This window comes from Lonchura striata, chromosome 7 (genome assembly GCF_050655825.1).
Source record: "Lonchura striata isolate lonStrDom1 chromosome 7, ASM5065582v1, whole genome shotgun sequence".
NCBI lineage: Eukaryota > Metazoa > Chordata > Aves > Passeriformes > Estrildidae > Lonchura > Lonchura striata.
Genome location: NC_140709.1, coordinates 24,647,001 through 24,661,329, shown reverse-complemented (window position 1 = coordinate 24,661,329; position 14,329 = coordinate 24,647,001). Strand labels below are relative to the sequence as shown.

Here is a 14,329-nt window from a genome sequence, read left to right as displayed (position 1 = left end):
AAGTTAATAAAATACAGTTTCTATGGTACCTTGCATGAACTTCCTTTAAGCTCCTTTGCTCAAGATGATGCAAACCAAAAGCAGAAAAAAAAGTATGACAACATTCCAGAGGCCTTTGTTATTTTTAAAAGTATTGAATCAAATGACAATTCCTCTCCAATGACCAGAAAAAATCCTCACACCAGCTAGTAAAGGTTTTATCCTTTTTATGGTAAATACATATGATATGGATACATGTTTTGAAGGAAATAACAGGCAAGTGTGATGGATTTTTGTGCTCAATGATGAAACCATTAGCATACCTATATTCACCTTTTCAGCAAAATCATTAATAACATCATCAATGAGCCATTTCATACAGAGTAGAGGCACAAAGATGGGGTGAACTGAAGCTGTATAAGCCTGTAAGCTGCATAACTGTATAAGCTCTACTTATATAGTCAAATCATACTGGGTACACTCACACACTATATTTAGAGATTTCCTAATTCTGTACTGCTTAGCATCTTTCACATTTGCAAAGCAGACTTGAGGAAATTAGATATTCTAATTTATAGGGGAAAAAACCCCACAAAACAATATGAGTTAAATCAGCAAGTGACAGTGCAAATTAAGTGTCCTTCTTTCAGGAAGGAAAAAAAAAGCCAAAACAAAACCAAACCTGTAGTAGAATCTTTACATTTCTTAACTGATATTTTCTTGGATGCTAAAAACCCTTCCATATGTTTTAGATTGACACAAAATTTCATGCCCATCTTCCAAAAAGTTAGTCATGTCCAGCAATCTGTACAAGCCTAAACAGTTTCTTATTATTTCCTGGCATTAGCCCTGAAAGACTCAGGTCTTTCAGGCATATAGCTTTAAAACACACCAAGATTTATAGAAGGAAAAAAAGAAAACAATATTGGTGCAGTCAGTTTCTCCTTTTAGTTAGCATCATATATTTTTAAGACCAATAGACAGAATTAGTTGTCTTATAAGGAATTCAGTTAAAAAAAAAATAAATCGAGTCCACAGGGTCCTGTAGACTCTAGAGTCACTGGAAATCAGCATTTGGCGGTTCCACACTGACCTACTTTTCTTTCTCATGGGCCCTGTAATACTGTTTTCAAAATATAAAGGCCTGCAAGGCAAATTGACAAAGCCCAAAAAGATGCCACATGCCTGATTACATCACAAATGCATGTATGGGCAGAAACTGCAATTCTTTGTTAATTCTAGTATCTGATCGCCATGGGTTTTCTTATTGTAGACATAAAAGCACATTAATGACCTGCCTTCATCCCTGTGTTGCTGTGTTGTTTTGATGCTTTTTCTTTACATCTGTTACACAAACGAGTCCAAATCCACATGGTTCTATTCCTCCAGACTAAATCACTAATCCTGTCATTAAGCTCAGAAAAACACACATTATTTTTACACTCACTAAAGTCACCATTTATCACAATGAAGATGCTACTGTTCTACATAACTAAGCTCTCCATTGCTGAAAAAAAAAACCATGAAAACCGTGAACACATACACTAAAAAACACTTAATCTCAGAATACAAATAAATTTTAAAAACTTAAAATCAAAGCACCAAGAGATTCCTCTCTTCCAGGGTTCATATTTCAATACTAAATAGTATGTTAAAGATAACCTGTGTCAAAGGACAAACTTTCCTCCTTAACTGAACATATTAAGATGCATTTTTGACACTACAAAGGAATAAATTTTCAGAAAGAGCACAAATAACTTGAAAGTCTTCTTACTGATAATAGCACTATATATTTTGCACTCATATAGGCATTATGAGGAAAATTTTAATACAAAGAGCTGGGAAGTCTAGGTTTTATCTACTGAGATCCAGTTGCAGCATTCTTCATTCCCTTGTAACAGTTGAGGCTATCACTTGCACTTCAAACAGGATCTGAGCCAAAGCCCATTAAAGAATTTCCATTGATTTCAACAGGGCTTGGAATGCAGCCATCATGCAAGGAGCACCATTCTGTACTTTCAAACACCATTGGTGGTATCAGCTCTAATACTGACACTAGTTCTCATGAAGTCTGAATCCTTTAACATTTAGTTTTTCTTAAAATCCCTAGTTTATCCAAGCAAAAGAAAATATCCACTGCCTAAGTTTTTACTCCTCATTTTCAAAGTTAGACATGAAAACACAATCATGATAACACAGCATACAAATTTAAAATACTAAATATGGAATTCTGAAATTAGGCTCCAACAGACCCTCATGATTGTAAGTGGGAGCTTTTGGTCAGCAACATGAGGGAAGTCAGCAATATTCTTACCCTGAAGTCTTCATGGATGCAAGGAAATCACTCTCAAGTCTATCACTTGAGACTTGGGGAATATATTAATTTTTAAATGTTTTCAGCTAAGATACCCAAATCTTTCACTGAGAATTTCATTCACCCTTAATCTTAAAGCAAACCTTGAAATAAAATTACAAATTCTTTACCTACATCTTGCTTCTCTTCTGTCACTCTTGATGCAGATAGTAAACACTACTATCTGTGTTTACTATCAAAAGAATCATGAGGAACACAAGGAATAACAATTATATTTCTAGGAGTAAGAACAAGTAGTACTCATGCCAATTTCCTAATACAATGCAAATACCAGTATTTGTCTAGTTTCATCATTCCCAGCCCAAACTGACCTTCAAATGAATGGGAGTGCCACTTGACAACTAAAAAACTTACTTTTGTTTGAAGGCAGCACTGCCATTGAACAGGACAGGGCTCTCAGCCAGGTTCTGTTTCAGATATTAGGAAAAATGAACAGGTCTGTAATTCTACATACCTCGTTGGCAGCTTCTCAAAGTCCACATCCAGAAACTGTTCATAGCTAGACACAAAACTATCCAACCAGAGCTTCAGGTAATCTGGATCTTTCTGTAAAAAGGAAGAGAACATTAGCCTCTATTGCACTCAAGGTCATCTATCAACAACTCTGTAGTACTGCCTCAAATAAAAAGTTTCCATTGAATGCATTTCAACTGGGAGAAAGGAGGGAATAAACATTTTTTAGAACCAAAAGAAAAAACAACCAGCTAGGTACTTTTAAAATTTTCAGCCACATTGTGCTGATGGGACGTTTTTGCTCTATTAATTAGTTTATGCATCTCCTCTTCTTAGCACCAGTGTCAACCAAAGCATTTTAGCTTTTTCCCCTCATAAACAATCTTAACTTATTCTCCAGAGTCATCCATACCAGCTTTACAAACATACTAGAATGTGTTCTAGTCTTGATACCATAGATACTAGTACATAACACTCCTTAGGGCTCATAAAATTAAATAAGAACAGCAATCTGAATCACAAAATTATTGCCTTTTTGCTTCACTCATAGGTCAATATGGCAGATAACAGCAGATTAGAGACAGATGGTGCTCAGAAAGACAATGTAGAAACTATGACTTGCCTATTAGATAGCTTTTAAATAGATTGAAGATTATATTTAAGCTTCCTAGTTGTTCCTAGTAGAGCACAAAGACTGTGACCAGCAGTCCCTCAGGGCTAGACACTGTCCCAGGAACTAGGGCAGATACTAGACCACTGCAAACTACACAGGGAAATTCTGTCAAAATATGCATTCAAGGTAGTCTTACTTTAGAAGTCAAGCTGTTTAATTGTTAAAAATGTTGCCAGCCCATAGCTAACTTATTCCCCTGCCAGGACTGTGCAATCTTGTCCATTAACACACGTGCACATAGACCCACATTCTACACCACAAATAATTTTCAAAACAGTTTTAAAATTTTTGCCAGAAGTATTTGGGATTACAAATGATTTTTGAATCCACTCCATTATTTATAACATTTTGCAGAAGTTGAAAAACTTTATCCTTTTCCCTTTTCTGTATCTCCTCCCTTTTGTTTGTTACTTTTATATTACCACAGATGTTCCCAAATAGGACAATGTTTACCTGCAGAGTTAAGATTGAAGAGCAAACAGTGAATATCTCTAACACACACACACACACACTCTTCTGCAGCAATGTCAGCCCAAAAGAGTCACCAAGAAAGATTGACAAAGTCCTGTCAGTGTAAATAGGTACTTAGGAGCCCTCCACAGGGGAAAAAAAAGAAATCAAACAAAAAGTTTAAAAAAACCCACACAAACAAACAACGACAGAATAAAATAAACCCATAAATCCAGAACCTCAAGTGGCGCAAAGCTCTTCTCAGAGCATCTTTCCACAGCAAGTACAGGAGTTATAAAGCATGGGAACCCCCTCCTCATTCTAGACTTTACCCTTCTCTGCGTCCCCAAAAACCACCCTCCACACAAGCAAGAAGTGTCAGAAACATCCAGACACAATTTACTTCACTATGACTATTAATTATATATAGAATGTGTTCAGGTACTGTGACAACAGGTGCCAAATAAAACCCTCAGCTAGATACATTTCTTATCTGATTATTTGCTTCCGCCGACTTTACGGCATTTACTTACTCACTTTTCCTAATTGTTTTATTTTCCCTTCTTTGGCTTACTTCCTAATCTCTCTCTCCTTCATAATCTTTCTTCTCCTTATCTCTGCTTTTATTTACTTTTCAGTTATTTAAGTAATCATTCCCTTTTTCTGTTAACATTTTGTCAAAACAGCAGTATGTTCTGAAAGTGTAATGTAGCCTTGTTCTCATCTTTAAAATGCACTGAACTACCAAATGGTTAACTTCTCTTAAACACACCAATTTTCCTCAACATGGAATTGCAAAACACAGAATGAAGGAAGCAGTTGAGATAAAGAATAATTTCAAGATTTCCAAGATGCTTGTTTAAACTACAGATGTTGCCAGATTATCACAAGTAGGTGAGTATAGAACACACATTTCTCGTGTTCAGACATCAAACATACTAAAAATCAACCCAAAAGTTAGACAAGAAGTAAGACTTGCCTAAAAGAATGATTCAGAAGTAGTAGAAGACGCCGTCTTCAGACAGCCCAGCTTTTCAAAAATGTTAACGTTTAAAGCTTTAACTTTCTTGTATTTCACAGCAAGTAATTTTAGTTGCAAGCAAACTATTTCACAGGATCATAAAGACAAGGGAAACCAGGATACCATTTTAGTAATTGTGGCTCAGGCCACAAAGGACAAAGCAACTACAGGGAGTAATGAACAGAAATGTTGCCACATCCATTATAATCCTCTGATTATAATGGCCATATACACATGTGCAAAAACTGAACTTAAGAGAGTTTTTCCCTGTTGAACAACTGCTTTTTCACTGGCATGAGAAACTTCTTGAAATCCAATAAGAAATACTAGATTGAGTCTATTCATATTCCCAAATTAAAATTGTTTGTTGACAGAGCTCAGGCTCATTCCTAATTGCTAACAGTAAACTTCTGCAAAAACCCTGTTTCTCTTGGTTACCATGAAAGAAGATGTGCAAATAACAACATTATCAGACTTAAAATTGCTTTAACAAAAGTCAAGGATGAGAAAAGGGGAAGGGTAGGGCAAAAGACAAAATTACATTTAATGCCTGCTTGCTCCTTTTTAATGATACAGCCTAAATGAGTTTCAAGCTTCTTTATCTTTGAACTCCAATGCCTTTGCTATCAGTACAGACTGGGAATAACACAACACTGGCAGACAAAATATGCAAGAAATAGCACTTATACAGATGGCAAGAATAAACCACATGTTATGAAACAGCCAGAAGTTTCTGCCAACCTGTAGAGCACATACTGCTCAATTTGCTTTGCCACTAGAACTCCTCCTACTCCTGATAAAAACTAAGAATTGCTGTACTGTTTGACCATTCCCTGCAGCACACTATTCAGCCCAACTCCCTTCCATCACAGTCCCCTGCCAATTAATAATGTAATATTCCAAGTTTATAAAATAATCAGATTTTATGTCAAAATAACAGGTAGCACTACCAGTATGTGCTAGTAGAAAACAGTTTATGTAATACCTGACTCAGAGTCAAATCTTGAGATTTCCATCCAAGCAACATCACCAACTCAAACCACTTGGACAAATTAAAAAAAAAAATCACAAAGGCAAAAAAGTAAACTAGATCACTTAGCAACATGAGAAACACCAAGTAATGGATCTCCATTATACACCAGCTAACAGAGGCATGCCTCCTTTCCAGAAACAAACAAAAATGAAGACTTGTGAAGAAGAAGTTCATTCCAGGAAAAAGTGACAAAATATTTAGCAAATGGGCTAAAATTAAGATATTTCATTACAATAATGTTAGCAACAGAAGCTATGAACAGCTTTCAAACTTCAAATCTGGCCCAAGTTTTCTTTTTTCTTTATTAGCAGCATTCATTCCAGATCCTAGGCACCAGTCTCCTGTTGAAAGCTCCAAGAAAATCTAGATTTTATTAAAGCAGTTTTAGGAAAGGAAACTGAAAATGGTAAATGTTACCCATGGCAAAGTATATATAAATGTCCTAAAACACAGCTAAATATATACAACCTTTCTGAAGGCCTGCCTATGTGAGTCAGATTCATCTTACATTCTTCCAAACCAAAAGCATCATAGTTTAGGAGAAACTGAGTCTTTTTACAGTGGTTTAATATTCCAAGTTCATAATAAAACCAGGCAGTAATAACAGGTATCAGCTATTTTGTTTACACTGATATTATGTATAATGCAATTATCCTACCCAACGTCTTTACTTTGAACTGAACTTTTTCTTGGGGCCAGCTACTCCCACTTAATCTGGAGTTTAAATTTGGTAGAATGAAAAATGAAAAATAATGTATTTCTGTTAAGTCCTCCCCCCCTCACCTTTTCAACAATCCGGTATTGTCTCACAACAGAAGTGGTAAACCATATTAACAGCAGAACACAAATTAACCTTAATTTAACATGAATACATTGTGTTCTCCAATGCCAGATCAGCTTTCCAAGCCAGTAGATGTTGCAATATGAGAAATATCTGTTACTAGATGCCAGAAGAGAGCATCCTATGGGATCCATGCTGCTACTGAGGGCAACAAAACACAAAACTGCAACCACAGTTCCACCTGATTCACCCTAAATTGTGAGCTACTACATTACATCTGTGGCCCTCCTAAGGAAGCAGTAGAAGACCAGAATAAAGCATCATAAATACTCAGCAGCTTTGCTACCAGCAGAAGCAGCAAAAACTATGGAATATATTTCCCCTCTTTGAAAATTACCCTTTTGTTCTCATTCTGCAGAGAGGCAGCTGGAGGCTGTATGTCAGAAAGCAGCTCCAAACTGTTTTCTGTGGTGCTGCTTGAAGATGCACTTTCAAAGCACAGTTTACAAAACAACATAGGCTTTGATAATACACCACGAGGCTAAACTGTGATAAACCAGCGTGAGTATTCGTATTCTTTTCCAGCCCCACCACATACACTCTGCAGACATTTCCTGTGAGATCGGCAAGAAATTAAGAAGGATATTTTTGATTGGTGCAGCAGCAGTAAAAGCAGGAAGAAGTTTCTGAGTGTTAATAAAATGCCTGTAGTCAGTTACAACTTTCCAATTACTACAAGAAATGTTTTCTGAAACCTTAAAGCCCTCTTAAGTTACAAGCCTAAGCTTTTCATTTATTTACCCGAAACCTGCCTAGCATTTGTGCAGGACAAATTTATGTAACTTATTTGAATAATAATTCACATACAGAAACTGCATGCCTTAAAACTTCCCAAAGGTAATCTCCCCATGGCTTGAACTCCAAGAAGGTAAAATACAATTTAAGTCAGCCATTTCTCTTCATAGTGATAAATGGAAACAACTAGAGTTTTAACAAGGCTATCTTAAGGTGTTATTGTAAGAAAAGTGAAAATCTATTGAAAAACCCTGAAAAACAAAATAAAGAGCACAGGAGTATAGAAGTATATTCTTCTACATATTCTTGAGAGTATATTCTTTTGCTGATAGCCCCAAGTTTGCAGAGGCTAACTTCAGCTTCTGAGCTCAGCCCATTGTAATGAAGGTCTTTCAAAGTGCTATAGCAGTCATTCACATGCACTAATGCAAAGTAAGTCCTTTGTGCCTATTAAATCAAATGTAGCTCAGAGCAGCTGAAAGTGAAAGTACTTCCTTGTTCCTTCCCTTCCCTAAATACCTTTGGTTTTCATTAAAAAGACAAATAACCCAAGCAGCACAATGACACACCACCCTTCAGGCCTCCATTTCCCTAAGATCCTCTCAGCACAATAAGAGCTGCTCCAGCTCTTTACACTTAAAAAACAAAAAACACTGCCAGACTGAGCAGTAGAGTGTTTCTAACAGGTACTGAAAATAACCTCAAAAATCACTCCAAACCATAATAAACTAAAACCATCTCCCATTAAACAGCCAGAGGTTAGGTTAGGTTTTTGTTTTTTTTTTTCTTTCCCAACATAGTTAGTACAATGCTAGAAAGAAAAAAACGTTTGCTAAATAAACCCATTGTAGTGGTCCCCGGTATGCACAGCAATACTGTGACTAAACTCTGCTAAACAATTGTGAAGATTGCCATGGAGTCTTACAGCTAGGAAATACATTCCCTTAGGTATTTATATAAAGGGTTTGGTTTAGATTTAGTAGTAACTTCCATTTCTACTACGGCTTCAGGAAAAGAACTAGAAGGGCAAAGCTCAGTAGGATTTTATAGATATGTTCAGGAAGTATTAGTTGCTAAAAACAAAAGCTGGATCCACCCGAGGCTATTTGCAGGGTCACATTCCATGCTCTAAAGGCAAAAATTCCCTGCAGGGCAGTTCAGAGTCCAACATCAGACAAGCCCAACTTGTTGGACAAGGCAGTTGTTTGAAGTTGTTAAATTTAACATGCAGCCATCCAACAGCCAGGGCCTGATTCCTGTGCTAGCTCTGTCAACCTTCAAAGTGGATTTCAGCTTAGAGGCACAACCATAAAATCTCACTGGCATTGGCATTAATCTCCCATCCCCAAGCACTTTATTTAAAATAAGAGCAATCTTTTGGTGTCAAGGTTGAATTAGACTTACAAAATGTCATATTAGGAAACTAAAGATGAAAAATTGCCTTTAGATCACTGGTGAGTTTACTCATCTTTAAATTAATTGAAGTAGTCTGCATAATGCAGAATTGCAGAACATTTCTCAACACTGCTTGAAAGAAACTATTCATTTGGGAATTACAAGATTTGTGTTAAGGGAGATCTTTCCTCTTCATGGTTTCAAACATAAAAGGCTTCATCTCCAGTATGAGAACTCCTAGAAGCCTTTACTCTGCAATATGACAGTGCTTATGCTTTTTGTGAACCTTTCATATAAAATGCTAAAACAAAATATGAAAAGCTTTGTTATAGCAGCAACACTGCAGTAAGAATTAGTAAAAGATTTCATGATAAACCATTGTAAACTGGCATAACTGCTTTGATAAATTCAATCAATCAATTCTAACTGATTGAGGAATCACCTTTGGGCTCAACTTTCCATTATAATCAAAATACTGATTTTTTCAATCAGTGGATCCAAAAGAAGAAAAGCTCTTGGCAAGTAACTAAAAATCCCCGTTTTCAGCATCCACACAAGAATTATGTTCCATTTCCAGAACTAAAAGCAAAAAGGGATGGAGTAGTCATGCTTTCTTTTATAAATGCAAGGTGCAGTGAATCATGATAGAAACGACTATTTTAGGACAAGTTAAAAATTCTCTTTAGCATCGGGATTTATACCTAAATAAGCCTATAGCTACCAACCATGATAAAATTTAGCTCACAAACTTTAAAGTAAAGTTTAATATTTTTCTTCCTGTTTCAAAACAAAAATTATTTTTAATCTTCAACTATTGCCTTAACTTAAAGATAATCCAAGTTCTTTTATTCATTTTCTTTTTTACTTCAGATCTCCACCAAAACTAGAAAACCAAAATGAAAGAATTTTCTTATTAAAATAGAAGTAAAGCTTCTCCTTTTCTTTCTCTTGCCTTTTTTATTGTTTCTGTTCTTTTTGAAGGATGATACAATTACAGCTTTGTAGCTTGAAATTGGCATGTGGCTGATGCCATCTACGGGATGAATGTACTTAATGTGAACTCAGATTTTAATGTCTTCACACTTGACAGAAAGTGCCACTAGGCAAGCCCCTTGTACAAGTTGGTATAGCCTATTTCAGCCTTCTGGAGTCCACCACACAGAGCACTTATCAGGAATTTACCATAATGTAACAAATTGCATTCTATTAACATTCTATTTTCCCACCAAATGTGGCATAGTGAACAACTGGAAGCTGTATTTTAAGAAGAACAAGAAGCATCCTAAGTAATTCCAAGGTAAGTAAAATAATATTTTGTCAAAAGTCTACAGTGTCAAGATTAGCCTAAATTTAATGAAAATTCAAACTATACAAGACTTTAACTCTTAATTGCTTATAAACTCCAAATTATGCCATTATTTTAGATAGGAAAAGGGCTGAATTTTAGCACCAACACACACAAAGTCAGCTTTTGCCCCACTGAGTTTCTAACTTTCAGTGTAGTGCATGAGACAATACAAATTTATCATGTACAGAAAGGAAGCAGGATGGTGCTACAACAGTAAAACATCAACCTATTTCACCATATCAACAGCTAAACATTGTCTGGCCATGTCTTCCAGCAGATAAAGCTTGAGAACTGGAGTACAACTTAGCAAAAAAAAAATCTGTGTTTGTTTCAAAGTGTCATGTAATTACACCGAATTAAACTGAAACCAATTTCTGTATCTTTAGCTATAGATTTAACTATTTGGTTTTGCCTCCTCAGTCTCACCTGGCCTTACTTAACATACTGAAGCTGAACTATACACTGAAGGTATAACTCATGTATAGACTGAAGTGGTATTGTTTAAAACCCTCAAATCCACTTTTCAAAAGCACACAAAATAAACCTCTCTCAAAACAGTCCAACACACTAACAAAAAACCTTCAAAAACTATGGCATAGCAGAATATGGATTACTTGCCCAAATGCTGTTTGGCATCCACTGCACTTCTGCCAGTTCAGTTTTTAAATGATTAGCACAATTAACTAAAGCCAGATTTCTGTAAATAACACACTTGTTTTCTATGCCCTACTTTACTCCCAAGAGCTTTACCCACCCACTATTTATCATTTATTCCCATTGCTTATTAAAGGCAAATGTAATCCTCAATCATAAATTATATTATGCTTTAAATATCAGAGAACGCATCAACACACACAAACATCTTACCAGCACAGAGAACTCACAGCTAATGTTTAGCTTTGCAGATACTTGAAGAAGCCTGAGATACCAAACTTAAGACAGGGTTTATTCAAATAAACAAATACAGTTTTCATTTCTTGGTGTTCCCCATTGTATCTCCCACTGTCCTCCACTGCAGCCTCCCATTTAGTAGAAGATAAATTGGAAAAGTTAGACTTGAGCAAATCGGTATTTTTTTAAAGAAAAAAGGTGCTTATCCATACTGTTGAGATGTGCATGTTTTCATGTTTGTTCCCCTACTTGCATATAATTATTTCAGCAAGAAAAGCTCAGTAATTAGAGAAGCTCTTCTCTCTTCTACAGCAGCTGTTTAACCTTTCTGAAGACTGTAAATATTTTAACAGTATCTGCTGACAACATTTGAATTCAGACCTTAAGCTCCAATGCTGTTCAATGGGCAGCTAGCAAGCCTTTCTCTCATTTCAGAAATCAGCATAAACATGCTGCATATTTGAGTTGATTCAGCAGTATTCTTTTATCAGGACAGACATCATCCCCATATCTGCCCAGCTGAGCAAGTTGAAAGAGGCATAACTCAGACACAAACAACGACCCTGGGTTTATTAATTTTGTTCTATATTACATAGAACCAGAAGCCTGTGTTTATAGCTTTGTGATGTATCATTCCATTTCAGAGACAATTCTTTAAGGTCAATAAAAGCTTGATTTGAATTATTATTTGTTGGCATGTTCAGAACTGGACGCTTCTTACTGATTCTGTAATGCACTGATCCACAAATCCACAGACATATGGAAATTCTAACCTTGGTGCTGGACACCACTAAAACCCTGAATCAAAAACATGAACAAACCTCAGACTCTACATTATTCAGCAGTAGCAGCTACATATATGTACTGCCACATAATATTACAGAATAAACAACAATAATTTCTTCATAGCTTGTAAAAACTTATGGTTTTCTTACATCTTTCCATATTTAGATTTGTCTGCTGCCTCACTGCAACCTAAAGTCTGCATTCACTGTGTCAGTCTCTGTTATGTGTGTGAACAACTACCAGCACAAGGTCACCCTGGTCCATAATTAAGGAAGGAAACAGCCACTCAAGAGACTGATGTCTCACATACTGATGTCAGCTATTTATATGAGAAGTTCTATATTTGTAAATATCAGAATTATGTTAGTTCTTGGACTAGGAGACATCTCTTTAAATAGCAGTTAATTCAGAATTGAAGACCAACTGTTGTTTGTCTCTATCCATTCTTAGTTCAGCCTCTTGAATAGAGACAGAACAAAGATATTTTTACCACCAGAATGCCACAAGTGACTTGTGACATTATCTTCTACAAGTTACACTCCCTAGGAATGCAGAAATTTACTTAAAACAATCTACAGAAAAGATATCTTACACAGCAATTCCTTACAAGACTTCACTCACTATTTTCAGCAGAAGCATGAATTTACATGACAGTGAATTATCAAAAACTACTTTTACTGAGCATTTAGTTTGCTCAAACATTCATCTAACTGTAAGGTGAATACTTCTTTATCAAATCTAACAAAGGTAAAGACAATGTGATCTGCATCACTGACAAGTCAGCAACTACACAAGAAGGAAGACAAGGGCAAGCCAAGTCAGGATGAGATCACATTCGGGATACAGTGGTCAGTGTTTCACATAGGCCTTACAATTCAATGTCAATGATTATCAAATTCTTGTTGAATTCCATGTTTCTCACCAAAACAAAACAATTTGGCTAAAGGCACATTTCTTTGAGAAACAATTTTACAATATTAAATGATATATAGATATCCCTCACTGTGCCAGAGAGAAAGCTACAACATTTATTTCAATACAATCAGATTTTTAAAAAAAAAATGAGAGGTGAAGTACAAGGTAAGAAAGCCCATTTGAGATAACAGCTTATGCACAGGTCTGCTGCTCTTAACACAGCAAGGGATGTGACTGTCTCAGCTCTCTGCATTAGTGAAGACCAGATCATTATGATCAGCTAACACACAGAGTCCTGACTGTATCAATGACACTAAGGCTGAATGTTCCCTCTTTAAAATGAGAAGCACAGGCTCCAAACTGAGTGAAGAATATTCACAGCTTTCCCTTCAAGTCATTGTGTTACCTCACAGGAAAAGGCAGTGTTTAAAAGAAATCAGGGCTATAATGAAGACAACAGTGTAAGAAAAACCACTGTAGTATCATGAAAACTGATGTGAATATGGCATTTAAGTGCTTGCATTAATACCTTTGAAACACCTTTTGAAGGCAACTAGGATCTCTTATTTTCACAGACTAGAAAAATCTCCATATATAAGGCTACCTGAACACTTTCTGAATAAAATCCAAAATATCAGAAATCCTGATATCCTTTATGTCTAAGAGTCTGAAATACCTACCAGAACAATTGAAGATGAACTACATATATTTACAATGTTACAGATAGGACACGGGTTGAATCTCTTTAATTTGAATCTGCAGCAAAAGTTACTTCAGAGGATTATGAAACAGAAATAAATTTTCTATACTGATATATAATTAATATCTAATAAATGGTTAATCAACCAATATTACAATAGTAATATTACCATAGCAATATTGCAGCCATGACAGTCTAATGTTACAAGACAAAGCTGGTAGATTACCTCTGTCACAAACCCTAAGAAGTCAGACACACATGAAAGCATGTCCTTTTCTTCTACCTCATGGAGCTCCACTCCTGCTGTACGCTTACATTAGTAAATTATTTTCAGCTATCTGCTCTATATGCACTTATATAAGAAGTGTTCCATGCTCCTCTATAGGTTATTGAAGGCTTTTAACTGGCAATCAACTGGAAAAAAATTGTGCTTGCTATTCTACACAATTCAATTATCTTAAAATGCTCATTCCAACATTTGGATGAGAAGACAGCAGTTTACATCCATATCAATATTTGAGTAAAGGCATTGTACGTTAACAGTTCACTGAACAGAAAAAAATCCCCCAACCACTAAAACCATTTGAAACTGAAAATCACCAGGAAGTTATATCCTTAACAAGACACTCTTTGCAGAAACTTTAACAATAACAATTTGAAAAACAAAACAAAACAAAACCCAAAAAAAACCAAAAAAACAAAACCAACAAAAGTCTCAAGACAAAAACAGACTTA

The 14,329-nt window shown here is 35.8% G+C and overlaps 1 protein-coding gene across 7 annotated transcripts in view; it reads right to left on the bottom strand.

Annotated features, from left to right (window-relative positions):
* NBEAL1 (neurobeachin like 1) overlaps positions 1-14,329 on the bottom strand; it is a 91,356-nt gene that overhangs the window by 62,015 nt on the left and 15,012 nt on the right. For all 7 annotated transcript variants that reach the window (XM_085585181.1, XM_085585180.1, XM_085585184.1 and 4 more), the window contains one exon: positions 2,808-2,899. In XM_085585181.1, the coding sequence (XP_085441307.1) occupies positions 2,808-2,899 (92 nt within the window). Of the gene's footprint in view, positions 1-2,807; positions 2,900-14,329 lie in introns of those variants that run through there.